The sequence below is a fragment of the Plasmodium knowlesi genome, assembly GCF_000006355.2.
Source record: "Plasmodium knowlesi strain H genome assembly, chromosome: 12".
Lineage (NCBI taxonomy): Eukaryota > Apicomplexa > Aconoidasida > Haemosporida > Plasmodiidae > Plasmodium > Plasmodium knowlesi.
Genome location: NC_011913.2, coordinates 2526022 through 2546815, shown reverse-complemented (window position 1 = coordinate 2546815; position 20794 = coordinate 2526022). Strand labels below are relative to the sequence as shown.

Below are 20794 nucleotides of genomic sequence, written 5' to 3'. Positions count from 1 at the left end.
CATTACTACGGGGCTCCCGATATGTAGTTCCCTCTTTTTTTTTTTTTTTTTTTTTTTTTTTTTTTGTGCAAGTGAGAATTCTTTTCACTTGTAGTATTTTCTTTTTTCCCTTATTTTTCACCCTGTTGTTCTACATCCCCTTTTGCCTACGTGCATTTATACATTGCCCTTAGCACCTCTCACGATGTCACTTTGTACACACACAAGTCCCTTTCGACCATCAGGGCAAAAGTCTCCACACTGGCATACTTTTACTAAATAGGGAGAACGCTTTAAAATGCAAAATCATCTAAATAGTTGTGTAAAATATAGGAAATTGTATGACCTATTTTTTCCAAGGTATATATAAAAGGTACGCACAGCGCATAAGTGAATAAACAAATGTGTCCAACACACAAATTCTTCAAATAAGAGGAAAATTCCGTTTTGCTTTTTAAAAATAGGGTAACTGTAAAGGTAATGATTTCCGTTCGAGGATGATTTCTCTGTAAGAACGTTTTTATGTCTAGGAGAGTAATGAGGTCGATATGTGAATGCTAAAAAAAACATTTAGCTCCTTTGCCGTTTCCTCATTACTTTTTTTTTGTGAAATTTTAGAAAAGAACAATTTGATAATTGTGGCTTGGGAGAAAGGAGGACGTTTGAATTAGCTCGTCATCCACATTTTCGTGCAAGACCGATAGAATAAAATAGATAGGGGAAAGGGAATATTTCCATACTGCAAAAAGGATAGGATAGCTCCTCCTTCTACACATATATAGATATGCATTATACGTGCACTCGAATTTCTGACGCTCTTTAATTAAATACACATGTCGATTATATTATGCGTGCAGTCATATTGCCCTTTTCGAATTGGTTCCCGAACCTTGTCACCAATTTGGCGTATTTTGCAAAAAAAAAAAAAATGTTATGTGTTCTACGTCGGGAAAACGTAGGAGCGGGATACAGAGGTTCAGAGAGTCACTAGGAGGATCCTTTTCGCCACATGCATGTTCACCTATACAAATACACACACATCTATTTTCTAACAACTTCCCTCCCATGGTAGGAACAGGTTCTGTTCTAATTCCTTAAAAATGCTCCCTTGAGCCTATGTCACTACTTGTCGCACGAAAATGTGTGCATATTGTGTGCATCTATTGGAACAACACAGATTTTTGAAGTATATGTACTACCTCTGTGTTGATGAATTTCCCTTTTCTTTCGACGTTTCCATTAGAAGTAGTGATCGTGCTAGCGAGCTGAGTAGCTTTAGGCTAGTGTTCCAAATGTTATGTTTCATTTTTTTCCTCAGTGAGGTGAGGTTTTTTCCCCATCCTTTTTACGGCTAAAAGTTGTACAAGTTTTGCCTCACAACGTTGTTTAAAACTGGTGGGAGAAAATTCGCCTGGCCTTTAGCAATGTAGGATAATATTAGAAAAAAAAATACATTTTATGCAGCTTGGCCGTGTATATATGTATATGCGTGTGTATTTTATTATTTTTTTTTTTTTTTCTGTTGTTCATTCACGCCTTAACGCTTCTGCAAAATTGTGATTTTTTTTTTTTTTTTTTTTTTAAAGTTTGGAAAAACATAAGAAAGAGGGAAGTACTCCAGAATTGCTAATATAGTGAATTTTTTTTTTTTTTTTCGTAAAAATGGTATTGTTAACAATTTTACGATGTTTTCCTGTTATGTCCCCATGAACAAGAAAAGGTGTACTGTGTATGCATCCGTACTCAGGTAACCTTCGCCTTCCATCATCTTGTGCCCTCTTCCATTCATCCGTGCATACCATTCTTCCGCCCACCTAAATATATAAAGCGCGTATCGACCAATGCTAATATATAAAATCCCACATTTCGTGTAGCTAATAATTATGCAAACAGCAAGGACGTTTTCAAGCGATTCACGCCTTTTAAGCTTTTTTCCTTTTTTTTTTTTTTTTTTTTTTTTTTTCATCCTTGCGACAAACACCAAAATTGAATCTGCGTGAATTGTCACATGGTATGCATAAGTACCTTTTTACATTTTTGAAAGAGTTTATAGAGAAAGCTAAATGTTTCGTGTAATGTTATGTACGAATTTGCATACTCATACATATGCTCACTTCCTCCAATGCGTATTTTTCCAGTTCATCGCGTATAGTTAATGATCACGAATTATGCTTTCCTTTTTGAATTAAAGTTTATATCTTTACAATTTATGTTCCTTTCTTTCTGTTTTTTTTTTTTTTTTTTTTTTTTTTTTTTTTTTTACATATTATGTGCTGTGCTTTTATGTATAAAAGGAAGCCTCACTTTTTCTTTTTTCTTTTTTTTTTTTTTTTTTTTCCCCTCCCAATTTTGTGTCATACATTTTTGCACAAATATTTTTAAAAAAATTTTGTCTATTTTGTTTAATTTCCATTTAGCGTTATTTTAATTATATGAGAGAATAAAATGGGGAAATTGTAATGTTATAGCTGTATGTGTGATCGCTTGTAATTTTTACTTAAAGTTATATAGGTGTAAACACACAAACTGATGAAAATTTCCTACACAGGAAAACGTGTATACAAAGAAAGGGGAAAGGGAAGTTGCACTTCTTTAAAGTTAATGAGAGAAGAAGAATTATTTGCATTCAGCGTAGCTTAGAAGACGTAGCATTGGACATACAAGCTAGCTAATTGAAGGCGAATCGGGGAAAAAATACAAAAAAAAAAAAAAAAAAAAAAAAAAAAAAAAAAAAAGGGCGATTAAATTGGTGTAAAGTGCAAAGCAGATCAGGCCATGGACACACTGAACGCCATGTACACGTGTGGAAATTAAAATCGAAGTAACGAGATAACCCTCGACAGATGTACTAAATTGAATGATACATACTTTTACCATTGGGCCCATCAAGACACCCTCGCCGTACGGCACATGTGTGCGGAGTTTACTCACAAGAAACATGGGATGGAGTTGGTAGATATAGACATAAAAACACATAAGTGCCTTTTTCCTTCTTGATACATTTCATCCCCGCTGTTTATGTAGAAAGCGTAGTGTTACGAATTGGTAGGATTGTCTGTGTGCCTATAAACGCGCGAGTGTATGCATGTGTGAAGAAAATAGGGGAAGGAGGAAAGTGAGTGAAAATTGCAGCGTGAACAGCGAAGGGGAGGAGCGTGCGGAAGACGTAGAAAGGAATGCACGGCGCAGTTGGAACATTAAGCGCAACATCAGTCGCAGACGTACGCCCAAGCAAATGAGCGCACTAAGACGAATCACTTGCGCATAAACGTGCCCCCCAAAGCGCATAGGCAAAATGGCACTTCAGAAAAGCGAACGCTTCCATGAAATGTACCATGGGAATGTGTGCGATGTACAAATCGGGGATGTAGACACAAGGAAAGGCGTAGGACGTGTTGGAAGAAGTTGTGAATCCAATTCAATACTCCCCCCCGAAATGGATTGCATCTACTCTTGCATATGTAACGATTTGCGTGGTGATCACTGTGGAAACAATTCTAGTGAAGGGAAGGAGAACCTCTCCATCCTTCGAATAGGTAAAGAAGTTAAAAAGGATTCGATGAGAAATACCTATACAATGAAAAGTGCAGACTTCGCCAAGGAAAATAATAGAAGGTGTAAAAAGGTTACTAGTGATAAGGGCTCCCCGTGCGTTCATGAGGATAGCAGTGAACGTATTAGATTCTCTGATGTGCGTCTCCATGCCTGTACCATTGCAGAATGCAGGGACGCCCGTAGTTCTAGGGAACCAGAGGAATATCTGCATGATGGATGTATCATCCGAAAGGGCATGAGGGTAGCCACCCACGAGAATAACAGTCTGACGAATGAGCAAAGAAAAGGCAGCAGTAGTAGTTTCCGAGGAGGAAGTGCCATATTGAAGCACCTCAGAAAAGGGAAGAAGAAAAAGAAAAAAAAAAAAAAAAGGAAAAGAAAGGAAGAGTCAATGGGAAATATCATTCTTCCTGTTGGTGAAGCATCCAAAATGGCTAAATATTTGTATAGAAAAAATGTGCATCGGGGGAATGATAAAAATTTAAACAATGACAATGAGGTCCTTCCTGCCACACGGAAAGAAAAAAATGAAAATATCATAGAATTATCAAAGGGGAAGCGTATCGACAATTTAGAAGGAGCTTTCAGAACCATGACCCATGGAAAAGAAAACTCACCTAAGATGAAGCCGATACTGAGATGCAAAAGTGGGAAAAAGGTTTTTAGATCCCATTTAGAGCTACACAGACTGAAATGCCGTACTATGAAGATAATAGAAAAATTAAAAGATGCTATGATAAAGGAAAATATAGCTTATAACAAGAAAAGGATGTCTTGCAACGGGGGTTATGACAACGGAAGTTCTCTTTCAATCAAGGGGAAGGAAGTAGACCGACATGATAAAGATGATAATGGTAAGGGTGATCTTGATAATTATTGTAGTAATGGAAATGGTAACCGAGTAGGAAGGGGGGTCTTTGCCAAGCGAACAAGGGGTACTTTCCTGAAGGAAGAAGATTACTTAGTATACAAATTTAGAAGAACGTTGAGGAAGTACGTGAAAAAATATCTTCATAGAAAACTAATAATTTTGGAGAATTTTCATCAGGCGGAAAGAAACATAGCGAATGAGAGAATGATACACACCTTTGTCATTCCATCCTTGTCAGATCGTGTTCATAAAAAGGTTTCTAATTATTGCAGTTACGTAGATAAATATGTAAGGAAGTTTTTCCAGTCCTATTTTGTCATGCTAGTTAATCAATTTTTTAATTATTACTTTTTTCACAATAAGAGGAAATGTGTAAAAAATTACGTTGGCAGTTTTGGAGCCAGGGGGGGGAAGTTGGATGGTGAAGCCGTTTGTTATCATCAACCTTTTTGTTCAGCCAGATTTAGCACCATAAATGATAATGTATCTTACAATAGGTTGATGTATTCCTCGAGCCTTGACATGAGTAAGAAAAATTTCGCACCCTCCAGTGGGAGAGAGAATACCTCGAAGGGGATTACGAGAATGTCAGAAGGGAGAAGCTCTTTGCGTGTTTTTTCCCTTCCCACTGTAAATCGCAGCGCAAATGAGGGGTTTGTGAATTCTGGAAAGGATCTCTACTTTAGTTATATAAGTAACTGCTGTAATGGAGAATCGTCTTTCCTTGATCCCGCGGAGGGATGTAACCTACGTGGTAGCTTCTTAAATTGGCTGGATGTGGAGCATTTCAAGAAGGAGAAAGACTTCGGTATTAGTGGAAATCCTAAGAGGAGGAACTTCCCGTGTGTTGATTTGAAGCTTGGCGCAGGAAATGACGCGCGGGAAAGGGGTAACAGGGGCGGAGAGAAGACGCAGGGGCGTGTCTGCAGCAGTAACGACGCATGTGGGAATGGTGGGCATACTGGAAGCGAACATGGCAATGGAAATAGCGGAGGAAGTGGAAGTGGCAACAGTAGTGGAAACTGCAGGGATGGCCACAGCGGTAACCGAAGCGGGAGCGGCGGTAGCAAGGAAAACGGAGGTAGCAGTGAAAACGGCGGCAATAGCGAGGACAACAATGGGGACAACAATGATGATCACACTGATGGATACAATGACGACAGTGGAAACGACAGCAGCAATGAAAGCAGTAATGACAATGCCAAGGGGAAGGACGCAAAGGGTAAGAACAGAGAGGGGAATATACAATCGGATGATCCAAAGGAAAAAAGCGGCGTGAATACTCAGGATAAGGAACACGAAAATTATTACAAGCTAATTAGAGAAATTGAGTTTTTGGAAAACAATGAAAATGCAAAAGAGAGCACCTCGGTTAAGGAAAAGGATTTGATGGGTGCAGATCCAGGGAAGGATGAACAGAAGGTAACATCGACAGGAGTTAATAATGGCCAACTCAAATTAGACTCAGGAACCATGGAGAAGGAAGAGGATGCGAGCATGGACTTGGAGCCAAGTGGGGAAGACAATCAATTATTAAACATAAACCAAATGATAATTCATACGACGAATTATGTCGGCCAGCCGTTGAAATTGCCCCTTCTACCAGAGATGAGTCATCCGAATTCATATTCCTCACTTTCCCCTCGCAACAACACCTGTGGTAGTAGCAGTAGTAGCAGCAGCAGCGGAAGTAGTGGTAGCAGTAGCAGTAGTGGTAACAGTAGTACCAGTAGTAGTGGGAACTGTAGTAACCAGGGAGGAGGCAAAAACAATATTAATCAAGTGAATGATCCTGATTTTGAAGAAGCATGTGATATTAGACTAATGAACACACCGGAAAATATGAAATTTTCTCAGTCTCCTCCGACAAGCTCCTTACATGCATCATCCCTACATCTAACCGATGTGAACGAATTAGTTCTTTCTCCGAATCAGCAGATATATTCTAATAGCCCATTAAAGTCTCCCGGCAGTACGCCCTTAACCCCTGCGTCTCCCATTTTTGATTCCAACTATAATGAAGAGAACATGGAAAAGGTGAACTCTAATTATTTCGTTTCCTCCCCGTATAAAAATGATATTTTCTCTGAATTCGATATGCTGGGATCATTTTTTGAATCACTGGATGAATTGGAAAATAAAAGTGACTACACGGAGAGTAGCAGTAATGAGAACTCCAAATTTAGTCAAGACTTTTCGCTAGATATGTGTGGTCCGAAAAAAGGGAAAAAGGGAAACATAGAGAAGGATGAAGTCATTTATAATTTTAAGAGGGATAATTACAAGAAGGTGTTCCATGCGTGGTGCAATAAAGGTAAACACGAATTGAACTACGATAATAAAAAATTCAACTCTATTATGGAGTGGATAAATTATATAGAAGAACTCATGTCCCATGAAGGGCAAAATGATAACAAGGATGACGGTGACGAAGAACGACAACCGCATCAGGGGCAGCAGATGGAAGTAGATATGGCAGAACGGCTGGAGGAGGAACACTGCGACCTCCTTCACGAGATGGAACATGAATTGGAGCACGAACGGGAACAGGAGGATATAATGAATATTGGTATGAACGCCAACTTTTTTAGCGAAGAAAATGTCTATCAGGTTAGTAACAGCGCCTTTCGCAGTGATGAGTACATGTCCGTGGGAAAGGAGAACGAAGGGGGTAGCGGTGAAGTTGATTACGGAGCTAGTGGCCAAGTTGATTACTCAGTTAACAGCGGGGTCGACTATTTAGTAAGCACAGGAGTTGATTACATGGTTAGCAGCATGGCCGAGTATGCCGTCAATAGCGGCGGGGCCGATAGTGATAATGACCAGGGAGAGTATTACAAAGACAGTGGAGAAAGGAGCCCCCTGAAAGAAGAGAACAACTGTGATAATTTCTTAGCTAGCCAAAATGTAAATGTTATGATGAGTGCTCCTCAAGAGTGCAGCAATTCTTTCGTAGCAGACAACTTAAATGCTTACCAGGCAGATGAGACAGGAAGAGGAGCACTAGGAATGAGCAATCAGCATAGTCACTGTGCTATACCCTCCTCGACATTAATAAAGCCAAATTATGATGCCAATCCGTGTATCAGTAATTTCGGGGGGGAACAAAATTTATTATCCGAGTACAATAACGCGGAGGATAATATCACTTACTGTAATAATGACAGTAGGGGTGAGGCACTTGGCGATTATTTTCTCCCGTCAACATTGGAAGGCGCGCAAATTGAAAACGGATCCTGTGGTGTGGGAAGTAGTGGCTTTATGTGGAAGAATGGCTCAAGTGGAGTCGAGGGAAACTGTTCAGGCAGCATGACGGAAAATCTAGCAAACCCTGCGGATAACCATGAGGGGAATCATGAACCCCATGTGCCCCAACTGGTCGGCACGGAAAATACATTTTTAGGCCTGGGCGATGCGGAAAAGGTTGGGGCGCAGAATGAAAAAGACACAGGTGACAATTGCACACCTTCGTCTAACTGTGCTGATATCCCAGATCCATGGATGGCTCAGTGAGAGGGTGAAGTTTTGGCAAAGAGTTTACACCTGTCCCCCTCCCAGTCATTCATCCTGTGATGTTGTATCAATTCTGGGTCTCCTTTGAGGGATGTTTCAAGCAGGTTTTCACCTCTCTCATGGTGAATTTCTTTTCATATCAACCAATCCATTGCTGCATGATGCTTCCAACAGTGATATGATACATATTTGCATGTCATTCGTTTTTGCCCCATTATTCTCCACTTTGTTCTATTTCCCCCCAATTTCTAACGCATCCCGTTTCCCCTCCTCCTATATTGCGCTCCGTTCACTCCCTCTGTGCGTTCACACTTATGAAGCGTAGCTCCTTAACATCACGGTGTTAATTATTTTGCGAGTTATGTGAACGTATGTTGTGTGGGGTGCATTTCACATCGCACGTCTTTTTACCACTCTTCTTATTGCTCCATTTTTATGACTCCCTTTTTTTTTTTTTTTTTTTTTTTTTTTTATGTCTCTCAAGTGTACGTTTCACCACAGTACTGTTGCTGAGCCGCACATACGCCTAACCCCTTTTTGCGTATGCCCCCAATGAATAGCCCAGGCTTTCTTTTCCATTGGACCCTATATTTGAAATGTTATAAGTTTATCAATTAGCAGATTTAAAATAATTAACACATTTGAATTTGTAATTAAAAATTGCGTTGCTTTATTCTTTTTTTTTTCTTCTTCATTCTTTTTTTACTTTTTCCCTTTTTTTGTGTTCCCTTTGCAAATTTTCAAACAGAAATAAACAACAGTAAAGAGAAAAAAAAAAAAAAATAGAAGAAAAAAAAAATTCTTATTTTTAAAAAAAAAGCAAAGACAGAAATGAGATATTTTACACCATTGCCTATTCTGTTATGAGGATACTAGGTGGATAAATGGATAATAAATTCCTTTCCATCCCGAGAGGAATTTTTCATTGGTGAAGGTTGCACCCTCATGGAGTTTGCCTTGTTTACTTTTCCTGTGGTGAACTGAAAAGGGAAGATTTCAGCCCCGCATTGTACGTACACCTCAGAACATGGGACCTTTTACCTGTGCAAATGGAACAGGGGCATCGCTTATTGCTCTGGAAGGTTTTCTTTTCTGGGGAAATGTTACTCTTGATGGGCGGTGGAAATGCGAGGGCGCCTTAGTGACGGGACTTTTTTTTGCCGGAGGATACATGAATTCGTTTTCTCGATCCCCGGAATGAGTGTAAATGTGTGCAAGTATATATGTATATATGCATAGACATAGTGTTGCAGCTTTCTCGTAGCCATATTTGCACAGTCACGTTGATACTCCTTGATTTCACATTAATTCGACGCGTTCCGTTTTTTTATTGTTCTTTTGTCGCGTTTCATTTCTACAGAGAAGATTGCCTTTCAACTCGTTAATTAGTGCGACCTCGATTGTGCGATTCTGCGTAACTACGACATTTGCCCTCGTTTGGAGCGATCTAAGGGGGATGGTGCAAACTGAGGGGGGCAAGTGAAGTGAAAGCGAGACAGAAGCAGAAGCAGTGGGGTAATTACCGCGGTATCTATAACGGTACAACAACCGATCGAAGAATCCCACGCACCCCGCACATGGTCCCCCCGAATGAAGCGCAAATGAAGAACAAAGATAATTTACACAGGTAGGTGTATTTTACACGATGCCCTGAAAAATGTTAAACCAAGTGAACCCACGGGGGTAAAATACCCATCGTCCCATCCAAGCGAATATTCTCATGATCGCAGAAAATGCAAAGACCGAGCTGAGGCCAACTTGGAAGAGTTTAAAAAACAAGCTTACAGTATGATTGAATATAAAGACAAAATTATAAAAATGTTATGTGCAATTCTCGAGGTACAAGGAATAACAACTTTAGATTTAAAGAAGTTCATATCTGGTAGGGGAAACTGATATTTCCAAATTAGGAGATGTTCGCATGTAGTTTTGCCTTCTTGTTAGGTTCACGCTGGAGGAATTGGTAAAGGCGCCAACCCTTCTGCGATTAGCACTACCGATAATGAAGGGTTGGTGTCTTTACCAATTCCGTTGTTCCGCATGCTATGCCTGCAGTGCGTTGTGTGAGTTATCCACGATATGAATCCATGTGGGTGCATTTGCAACATTCATGATAGGCCCAAATTATCCCAAGGAGAAACCCCGTTGCGAAAGTGGCGAGCATGAGTAAGGGGAAATACTAATTTGCTGATGTTGCCAAATAATAAAGTTGCAAATTGGTTCATCAGAATTGCAGAAAATAATATCGCCATGGGGGAGTGCCTCCTTCTGCCGATAGAAGACATTGTGGTTATGCAAAAACGAATTAAAAAATAATAAAAAATAATAAAAATTTCCCCGCGTAGGATAAAATCTCATAAAAGGAGGACATCTTCAAGAAAGAGAAGAGTAGGAAAAGAGGAAGACAAGGAATGCGAGAATTAAGTTTACATGGAATTCATTATCCATTTCAAGGTTGTATGTTTGGATTTTTGTTTTATCCTTTTATGAAATAGGAAACGTGTTTCTTCCCTTCCCCCACTTTTTTTTTTTTTTTTTTTTTTTTTTTTTGTTTTAACAGTTAATAAAAATTCCTCATCTTCGAAGCGCAAAGAAGAAGAAAGAACTGAACTTATTTTCTTCGCCGAATAATGTCAATGAAGAAGGAGAATACGAAGATAAATGTTCAGATTCTTCCTTAAGTTCCGATAGGGAATCCCTAAACGAGACACAGTCCGACAACCCTACGGTGGAAAATGTAACTCCATTTGTACAGAAATGATAATTTTGTCTTTTAGATTTATTAATTTCCTAGTGTGTGAAGTGTGGCGCACTTGTTTCTATATAACCACGTAACATTATACCCTTTTTTTTTTTTTTTTTTTTTTACTTCTCCCTTTCTTTTAACTACACTTGTTCCCACCTAAGATGACAATGAGAGATTTATCAGGAATTAAAAGTAGCTTTAACTCTTTTTTTAAAGACGCTTTTTTTTCTCTATTTGATTTAATTATTTTATTTTATTCTATTTAATTTTATATTATTTCATTTTAATTTATTTTTCCTTGTCACCTTTAGCTGATATACACGAGGATATCATACCAAGTTATAGTGAAAAGGAATATAGTGCGAAAAACAGTACAGGGGTGAGTAACAGGATGGAAGTCCTAAAAAAAAATGTCAAATGTACAGAGTACAAAAAGGGAACCGTTTGCACCGTTTCCTTAATGCACTTATGTTTTTGCTTCGCGGGATTATCCACAAACGATTAAAAAACAACACATGATCAACACAACTCATTTCCTCCCCAGCTGATTTTGTTCCGCTATACCTGTAAATACACATGTATGCATTCTGTCCCTTCCCCTTCACGAACTGCAAAAGGCACAGGAATCATTCCGAAAAAATAATGCCAATTTAGAGTCAACGTGTAAATCTAATTTCCAAAAGGATGCTCAAGGATCCAGGTCCAAAATGGCGGCAAAAATGAACGACACAATTGGAGGCGAATGCCCACTGGTAAGTCTACCTTAGGTGTGCATGTATCCATGTGAAGTCTCGATGTGCAAAGTGAATGCGTATGGATATAAGTATTTTCACACCACTGGATGTATCTACATGTATACCCTATTAGTGCCTAATGCCCAAAACGGAATCACTCCACGGGAACTTGCCGCCTACCATTTACAAGCTGAGTTGTGGTAATCAGAAGTTTTCCACCTCACACGTTGGTCCTGTGCCAAAAATTCACTCACTGATGAAATTGTGTACCCAGGAATTAATTTAATTAATTAATTAATTAATTTTTTTTTTTTTTTCCTTAAGAGCACGTTTTTCATTTGATGTGTATCTACGAAACAGTGATACGAAGGGAATGCAGAAAGGTAAGAAAGGGAGAAAAAATGCTTAAAAAAACAGGAAAAACTGGTTTGAGGCATGCGCGGGGACATACACTTATGTACACACAAACAAACACACGAACATACATGTGTGAATGGCTTCCAAAACATGAGAAAAAAAAAGAAAGTGAAAAAAAAGTGAAAGAATAATTTCAAACGGTTTTCAAAGCTTAAATGAGCAAACGCATTAAAAAAAATATATTAATAAGGAAATGAAAAAATTGCATAATGGTAAAAGCGCGAGTGGAAAAGAATTGCTCGATTAGCTCATCACGTAATATACATGTTTTAATAAATCAGAAGAGTGCCGAAAATGAGCAAAAGCTTCACCACCCATTCGATTTAAAGCACGAACACTGCGCATTTTTCAAATGTCGTTAAAAATAATGCAACGCGATGTGCTCCCGTCGACGCAGGAGTACATACAAATAGGCGCCTGTGCGAACGAGTCCCTACTCGCTATCTCCACACCTTACTGTGCATGTGTGGATTTATAAAACAACTCACTGCGATGTCAACATATTCTTTCCCCCCGCAGACGTGCTGCATTTGTCACAGCGAAATCGGCGAAGAGGATAAAAACGAAATCATCACTAAGGCGAAGCGCGAAAAAAAAGAAAATGAAAAAAAAAATAAACTTATGTTAAAGGTTATGAAATTGCAAGCTGGTAACCAGGAGCAGGCTGAGAAGTGACGGGGGCTCCAGAAAAAGAGGAAATTAAAAAAAAAAAAAAAAAAAAAATTTTAAAGGGATGAATCAAAAGTGTCCAATGTCCATTTCTTTTACCCCCAAAACTTCGCAAATCTCTTCAATAATACGATGACGCAAAGGCGGGCAGTCTCATAAATGTTTTCTTACGAGAGACACCAAATCGTTACTCGTGACGTAGTGATCTTTCCTCGCCAGTACTGCCTTATTTTTCATGATGATAATTGTAGGTAGAGACTTGACGGCGAATTTTCTGGCCATTGCTTCGTTTTGGTCTATGTCCACCTTCAAAATGTATATTCGCTTGCCGTAGTACTTTTCCAGTTTCTCCTGCGGGTGAGAGGTGAAATATGTGTGTGTGAGTGGGGCCACGTGGATATTACATGGGTGAGGCAGGCATGTAAGGCGAATAACGCTATGTTTCCATGGTGAAAAGAACTCTACATGTCATCCGAAAATTACTTGCACTCGCGATATCTTTTTTTTTTTTCTTTTTTTTTTTCCCTCCCCCGTTTGAGCTTAAACAAAGTAACGAGGCCATTTAAAAAAATTCCTTTTGTTTATTACCATTTCGCTTCCCTGCATTTTACAAGCGTGGCACCTGCGTGATTTAAAGGTGGAACAAGAGAAGTAAAGAGTGGGCGTACAAAAAAAGAAAAAAAAAAAAAAAAAAAAAAGGGGGTAGAGGCAAAGGCACTAATGGAAGGGAAAAGTATTAATAGATGGGCACAGACATACGTCCATATGGATAGATACGCGACATCAACACGTGCATGGTGATGATGCGCATGTGCACAACGCTCCTGCTTTACCATTTTGCGAAAAAGTACAAAATGAAAACGGTATTCTTCATGTTAACTCCCTGTGAAAAGGTAAAGGCATCGGGGTCATTGAATCATGTGTGCGTCTGTACATACTCTCATGCATGCGTGATGCATATGGTTGGGTGTGCTTCACAGAAGGGAAGCGTGGTTGTGGGTAAGAAGTAATATCCCTCAAATGGGCCATAGAATCTTTCCTAATGGGGAAGGTCCTCTTTTGCTGTGTACTCAGCAACGGGTATTATGGAACCCGTTTGTGAAGCAATCTTCCTTACATTTACGTAGCCCCCTGCGCCTTGTTGTAATCTAGAGGTTTTGTTGTACATGCGTAGAAAGTACTTGTCGAATTTGTTCAGTGGAGTTAGGGGAGTGTCAGCCTGTTGGGCTGGAATATCCTTGGTACTTGTGACATCGTGAAAGGAAAGGAGGCCCAAAAGAAGGAAGCAGAGAAATGTTAAAAACTTCATCGTGGATTGGTAGGTAGTCCGTTTTAGCGACGAAAAAATTTTCGTTGAAAAAAAAAAAAAAAAAGCTTATATATTAAAAAAAAAAAACTTAAAAAAAAAAAAAATTAAGTATAACTAAATGAGAGTGGGTTCATCAAATGGGGAGAAGGGGAAACTATACTTCTACGAATTCTTGCAAACATTTAAAATTTTGTCACTCACGTACGACAATACAATCGTGCTTAGCGCATTTATAAATAGTACATTTATTGATATGCGCTTCTGCAAGTACATGGCGTATTGTGAAGGCAAGCCATCCACGGCGCTTCGATTCTGTTCGCACGGGTTTCGTAATATTTATAAATCAACGGTAAAAAAAAAAAAAAAAAAAAAAAAAAAAAAAAAAAAAAAAAAAAAAAAAAAAAAAAAAAAAAATTCTTACCAATTTAATAAAAAAAAAAAAAAAAAATGACGGTGTAGTAAAAATCCACTTGTATAACATGCTTATAATTTTGCTTCTATTTATTTTTACATAAATAAAAGGTACTGTAATTTTTTAAGAGGGCACACTTTACTGGCAAAGGGCTGACACTTATACATTTGAAAACATTTATATATGTATACACGCGCAGCACAATGCAACGCCATGAATGTTACACACATGGAGGGAGTGGGCATGGGACGTATAACTATACATAAATACTTAAATTAGGCTGTTTCAAAATGTTGTAGTTATTTTTACCTGTAAAAAGTACATATACATTTTTAATGCACAATTGCACTTGTTAGGAGGGGAATTATGCAAAGAAAAAAGAAGAAAACTTCTTCAATGGAGGCAGAAAAAAAATGAATATATTGTCATACCCTCGAAAAAGGAAGAAAAAGTGAACATCACCAATTTGTTCGGGATGACATTCACCAACCTGGGTGTACAATTTGTTCCTATGTGCACTCATGTATTTACGCCGTTTGGCTTTTCGAGAAATTTAATACAGCTTGTGCAATTTTATACAGTTTATTCAATTCATCCACCTGTGGACGTATCTTATTTATTATATATATATATATATATATATATATATTTTTTTTTTTTTTTTTTCTGCTATTTGCGAGCACCTACATGCCGAACTGTTGCCTTGCTTACATGGGAAGGAGAAAGAACTTTTAAAATTGACCCTCCACCCATCATAGGGCAAACCACTTTGTGCGTACCCAGAAAAAGGATTTGTGAATAGGCACACAAAACGATCAATAAAAAAAAATATATATATATATTGTCATAGAAGAAGGAAGAGTTGGAACTAACTATACTTCATCGTCTAGTCATATAAACAGAGCAAAGATTTGTTCATAATCTTTGTCGTTCCTTTTTTTTTTTTTTTTTTTTTTTTTGTGATGACCACTATATTTACCCTTCTTCAAATGTGTGCCCTCTTGTGGAAAAGCATATGAGGCTGAATTTTTTTCTTGGCTCCGTAGAAAACTGCACTTAGTATGGATAACCTTTTCAAAAGAAAACAAAGAATTCAGGCATTTTATCTCCCCGGGGTGAAGTTACGAACAACAGGGAGGATAAACCTGCTAAAAAGGGAACCAGGCCATGTGCATGTATATGTACATATATATGGTAGTGTTGTTCACTCCCTTATTACTGCGAACGCATCTACCGAATTCTCTATTTTGTAAAACAAGTCTGGTGGAATCTTTAAACAAGGACGTACGGAACGACTTCCAGTTTGTGTGTATGGAAGTATGAGAAGGAAAAATGCACCAATATCTGTATATATGTAAAGGTAGATAAGTGTCAACATGTTCAGATTGACAACAATACCTACGACACCGTATTTACATGCTTAACGAGATGAGGAGGGCATTTATTATACTCCTTTTCCCGCTGCTATCTATAACGGGGACCAATTGGTTAAACACCGTGTTGAAATGAATTCAACAGATCCCTGTCAAATTTATAATGAGGTGTCCAATTTCGCACAACATGGAAAATGGTCCCCCACCCGCTCTGTTCACAGCATTTTCATAACCTCACCAATTTGAGTTGTTAAAAAATTGCACGGGTTAGATGAGGTTGTGTTCACATAAAAAATGCACCAATTCGGAAAGGATTTGTCCAATAGACACATACAAGTACATACGAGTTAATATCTTCGATGGCGACAAAGAGCCTCCCGTTTTTAATTTTTTTTTTTTTTAATTTTTTCCTTTTTAAAAATTTTAAGTTGGAACAAATTGAGGGAAAAACATTTGCACTTAAAAAAAAAAAAAAAATGAAAAACATTACGTAAAGGCTAGCAATCACAGGAGACACTTATGCGCACGTAAGTAAATAATTGCATCTGCTATGATACGTTGTGCCACATGGTTGAGTGTCCCCAGCGCACGTTCCGTGGCCATAATGAAGGTTCCATGGAGGAACGAAATTTTTTTGCCAAAAAATGGGGGTGAAACGGGAAGATACATCCAAATTACACTGTATTTTAACCGCTACTCCATTACACACATCATGTTAATTTGCCATACCGACGAAGAAAGTACCTCCATCTAGTGTAGCATGCCTATTGGAATTTTCCTAAAGAGATAGCTATTCCCCTGGGGAGGAATTTTTCTGTTTCCTTTTAATATTTTCCTTTCTGCATCTTTCCCACGAGACATGCCCATCTCACTTGGACATGGCCTCCAAATTTTTAACCTTCAACTTATGGTACTTGATGCGCCTTTGCGACTGCATATTTTTAATGGAGACGATTTTCCTGTTCATGCTTTGAATGGCGCGTGGGTCGAGGGAAAAGAAAATCCTAATTTGGAGCTGCAGACATTTGAGAAAATCTACAAAGTCTAAGTAAGAGTTCAGATAATCAATAGATCCATTTTTTACGGACAATTCAATAAAAGGGTAGTAATTCTTATTACTGTTTATTCTTCTCTGGTAAACATTATACAAGGCCCCTCCCATTAAACCGAATAAATGTGCTAACCACGCAACGTTGAAGTGATTTCTTCTATAAAACAGAAATATAAAATTGGTTAAAATGGACAGATGGCATAACTGTAAGGAAGTCATCTTTAAGTATGGTAGAGGGAATAAAGAGACGAAGATTTCATTTGGTTTAACTGTGGATAAAATGTACACAAGACCCATGACAGCTCCAGATGCTCCTAACAATTGATTGCTTCTATGTAAAAGAATATATGGGACAGTGGAAACGATCGAAGATAAGGCATATATTTTCATGATATCCTTGTCAGTCATTTTTTTTTCCAAAACGCTGGATTTATAATTAAAGAAAAAATAATAATTTGTTTTGTTTTCTTTAATTTCTGGACTCAGTAAGGTGTTACTTATGGTATGAAATGCCCACATGTTAAATAAAAAATGAGGAAGAGTGATGTGGCTAATGGCGGCTGTAAAAAACGTGTGGTAATATTTTCTTCTAATATTTTCATATGAGCAGATAAAGTTCCTGCACATGAAATGAAAAAATTTTTTATTTCCTGCGATTTCACTTAGACGCCAACATAGGAATACAACCCCGTTGGCGAACAGAAATAAGTTGCACCCGTTGAAAAGATCATTCCTATATACGTTACTTACAAATAAATTTTTCATGTTTTTTTCCTCCCCCCCTATGCTGCTTCGCTGGGGGATACTATTGTTAGGGGGGCTCCGTCCACTGCTACTCCGATCGTGGCTAGGAGGTTGATCTCTCTGATTTCCGAAATAGAATGATTCGCCATATTTCTCACCTTTCCCCGTTTGACTACTTTCCTCCTTCCCACTGCTTCGTTTAAAGCGATTTATCTTTATTTCGTATGGGTCTTCCTCACATACGCTGCAAATTTTTATATCACCCCTGTTGTTCAAGAGATGGTCCTTTTTATGGGAATCTTTTTGATTCTTCATTTTGTGGCCGTCATTTTTTCTAGTACATTCATTGTCCTGTTGCTTTAATTCTTGGTTATCCTTACCCTGTGCACTGGAAAATATGTTCATCCATTTTATATACTCCATCATGGTTGTGCCAACCCCCCCCTTCCCACCGCTATGTTGGTCTTTGCATTTTGCATCATTCCTCACGTCTTCGCCGGTGTTGTTGGAGGCATGGTTTGCGGGTCTACTGTCGTTGCTTCTGAGCAAATACACGTGGTAAACATAGTCGCACGCAAAAAAGTACACGGAACTGAAAATGATGAGTTGCAGCTTTTCCTTGAATTGTAAAAACTTCCCCCTTTTTATTCTATCTTTTCTTTTGATGGCATTCGTCTGCACCTTCCTACATTTGGCGAATCCATAAAATTGTCTGCTCCCCTTTACATGAAAGATCTTCTTCTTGTGGTAGCCTGCTCTGAAGTATCTCCCAGCATTGAACATTTTTTTAAGTAGAACATTTTCAAAAAAAAAAAAATCTGATTGTTCAGGCCAAAAGAGGAGAAAAATACATCTTCAGAGACTCTAAGGTAGAGAATTTAAAATTTGTGACACACCGCCAAAAGAATAAAAATAAAAATAAGGGGCTGTGCGGAAAGGGAGCATAAAATAGAAAAGCATTAATCTTGCAGTATCTTAACGGTGAAGTGTACTTCAAATTACGCTTCTCTTCCCCCAAGTTTGAAGCAAGCTGGGGTAGGGATAATCGCACTGGTTAAGCGGCCATATGGCTAAGCAGCCATCTCAGTATTTTTGAAAAAATACCTGTGCACGCGGGAAAAAAGCAACATTTTAGTAAACCTTTCAATATATTGTGCGAAAGTGGCATAGAAAAAATTGCATTCGCGGAAACGTTAGTAATGACGTGGCATAACATAACGATAAGAAGGCTCATGCAGAACATCCTAAATATACCCTTAGCAACGTAAGCTGGAGGAATACCGGGGCAGAGGGGAGGAGGGGGAAATGCCACCCTCTGTATGCACAATTTTTTTAGTCGATAAAAGAACGCCTTTTTTCTTTTTTACAACAAAAGCATGAATAAACGTAAATTGTGTGCCCTTCTTATTTTTCCTAGATAAGTCCGAGCGCTTTAACAGTTAGGACCTCTACAATGTGGGAACCTCAGAACAAGATATGTCCTCTAAGCAGATACGAATCAGAACAAATAAGCAGGGAACAAAAACTGCTAGCTCTTTGTAATGCCTTTTATGTTACTACCCCGCAAATATGTCACCGCTCCTAATTTCATTTCATCCCTTTTTTGGATGTTGGGAATATTTACACGTACACAACTTCCACAGTGACATCAGGCCTTTAAGCTAGTACGTTCGGGTGTCATTATTCTTCTCTCCCTTTTTTTTTTTTTAAGAGAAAAAGGAAAAAATATAAAGAGTCACTGTGCATGCTTTTCGTCCTTTTATTTAAAAGGTAAGAGCAGATGGGCAAAAGAAATTTGTTTTCCTTTTTATATATGCGTGTGAAAAAATTGAAAATTAGTTCCCCATGAAGTGGTACTTTTTTTTGAACTGTCCATGATCATGTTGCAATTTGTGGTTATAAATATTTCCGCGTTGGCAGCAGCCGCTCTCATCCAAATACTATGGAAATAATTTCTGCTGAAACATATGTTCTGTAATTTTTAAAGATTTTGGAAAAATAAAGATATGCTCTTTTATTTTAAGTTGTGTTCTCCGAAAGCCCACACCAAGACATGAACATATGCACACATTTAAAAATTAAATTTTTACATATGAAAAAAAAAAAAAAAAAAAAAAAAAAAAAAAAAAAGGTAGGTTGTAAAAACTTTTGCATAAAATATATCTGGTAAGAAAAATGGCCTTCTAAAAATTAGAGGTTCGTCCTTTTTCGCGTTATTCGAATGTTCCTGCCATATTTGCGAACTCATCAAGAGGTAAGATGTTTAATTCTGTTTCTTTAAATTATTTTTCTGCAGTGGTGTGTGTGTGTGGGGGGGGAGAAAGACAACATGAGGTAAACGAAAACCATTTCGCATAGAACACTCAAAAGGTAGCAATTTCGCATATGAACATGTAGACAAACGAAAGCACTTCCACGAAACGTAGGAAAGGCAGTATTCTCTTCATAAAAATGTATTACAAATCTGCGAATGTTGCAGTGGACTTTATCCAGGGGGTAGTAAAAAAGGAGAAAACCTGCAGACACCTTTGCGGATACTTTAAAAATGCTTTTGAACTAGCCAAAATTGGGAAAAAAAAAAAAAAAAAAAAAAAAATGTTCAGATGAATTTTGCTAAAAAGCTGTTTAAGTGTGCAACGTAAAAATGGAAAGGACTTGTTTAAAAGATTGATATGATTGTGGGGGGTGAGCGTGAACAAATGCTAAAACAACAATACGCTCGAGATATATGCAGAACACGTGGAATTCATAATTCTCTTTTGTTCATTACGTAGTAGAAGGTATATTTCCCGAAAAGAAAATTTCTGAAGAAGCCGTATTTCACATTCGGGTGAAATTCCTTGGGGAGCTCAAAGGCTACTTTCCTTATTTCACACGTTTCATAGGGCAAACTGACTTTGTTATTCATTATGTACTCTTATTTTTAAGAAAAATACGAAAGGGGGGGGGGAGCAATTATTTCCTCTTTTTATGTTGGAAAAAATTAAGTTTTCATTAATGTTGTTAAGAAATCTCAATTTTCACACAAATGGCATTTATCTCTTTATTTACATTTTTTTTTTTGCACATTGCATAAAAAATATACACAATTATGTAGGACCCCTTCAGGTGAATTTGTGAACATTGCCAATACCCCTTCCTTGCGTTCGATTATTCATTCATAGCAGGGGAAAAAAATTCGTGGTGGGAAATTATACACTGGGTACAGCATTAAATATGCTATTAGGTTTGTAAATTTGTTCATAAAAGAAAAAAAAAAAAAAGGAAAGGAAAGAATAAGTTTACAATGCTATAACTTAATAAAACGGAAAATAAAAAAGAAGAAAAAAAAAAAAAAAAAAAGGAAGGAAGCAAAAACAATTGAAAATTAAGCAGAATGCGGAAAAATAGGCAAAACTAAAACTAAGAAAAAATTATCACT

At 37.9% G+C, this 20794-nt stretch overlaps 5 protein-coding genes across 5 annotated transcripts; 2 read left to right on the top strand and 3 right to left on the bottom strand.

Moving 5' to 3' along the window:
• Positions 1-3274: 3274 nt before the first annotated feature.
• PKNH_1256400 (conserved Plasmodium protein, unknown function) lies at positions 3275-7918 on the top strand (the record flags this gene model as incomplete). The annotated part of the gene is made up of 1 exon (XM_002259869.1): positions 3275-7918. The coding sequence occupies one exon, from the start codon at positions 3275-3277 to the stop codon at positions 7916-7918; it is 4644 nt and encodes a 1547-aa protein (XP_002259905.1).
• A 1577-nt stretch (positions 7919-9495) lies between these two features.
• PKNH_1256300 (conserved Plasmodium protein, unknown function) lies at positions 9496-12490 on the top strand (the record flags this gene model as incomplete). The annotated part of the gene is made up of 11 exons (XM_002259868.1): positions 9496-9545; positions 9649-9800; positions 10036-10084; positions 10264-10306; positions 10479-10655; positions 10826-10856; positions 10976-11043; positions 11282-11416; positions 11532-11598; positions 11723-11781; positions 12335-12490. 11 exons carry the CDS (start codon positions 9496-9498, stop codon positions 12488-12490), a joined length of 987 nt encoding a protein of 328 aa, XP_002259904.1.
• Positions 12491-12637: 147 nt separating this feature from the next.
• PKNH_1256200 (thioredoxin (thioredoxin-2 precursor)) lies at positions 12638-13793 on the bottom strand (the record flags this gene model as incomplete). The annotated part of the gene is made up of 4 exons (XM_002259867.1): positions 12638-12835; positions 13073-13106; positions 13318-13367; positions 13602-13793. 4 exons carry the CDS (start codon positions 13791-13793, stop codon positions 12638-12640), a joined length of 474 nt encoding a protein of 157 aa, XP_002259903.1.
• Positions 13794-16446: 2653 nt separating this feature from the next.
• On the bottom strand, positions 16447-18156 carry PKNH_1256100 (rhomboid protease ROM6, putative; the record flags this gene model as incomplete). Its single annotated transcript, XM_002259866.1, has 1 exon — positions 16447-18156. One exon carries the CDS (start codon positions 18154-18156, stop codon positions 16447-16449), a length of 1710 nt encoding a protein of 569 aa, XP_002259902.1.
• Positions 18157-19636: 1480 nt separating this feature from the next.
• PKNH_1256000 (conserved Plasmodium protein, unknown function) lies at positions 19637-20281 on the bottom strand (the record flags this gene model as incomplete). The annotated part of the gene is made up of 3 exons (XM_002259865.1): positions 19637-19663; positions 19834-19929; positions 20144-20281. The coding sequence occupies 3 exons, from the start codon at positions 20279-20281 to the stop codon at positions 19637-19639; spliced, it is 261 nt and encodes an 86-aa protein (XP_002259901.1).
• Between the last annotated feature and the right edge of the window lie 513 nt (positions 20282-20794).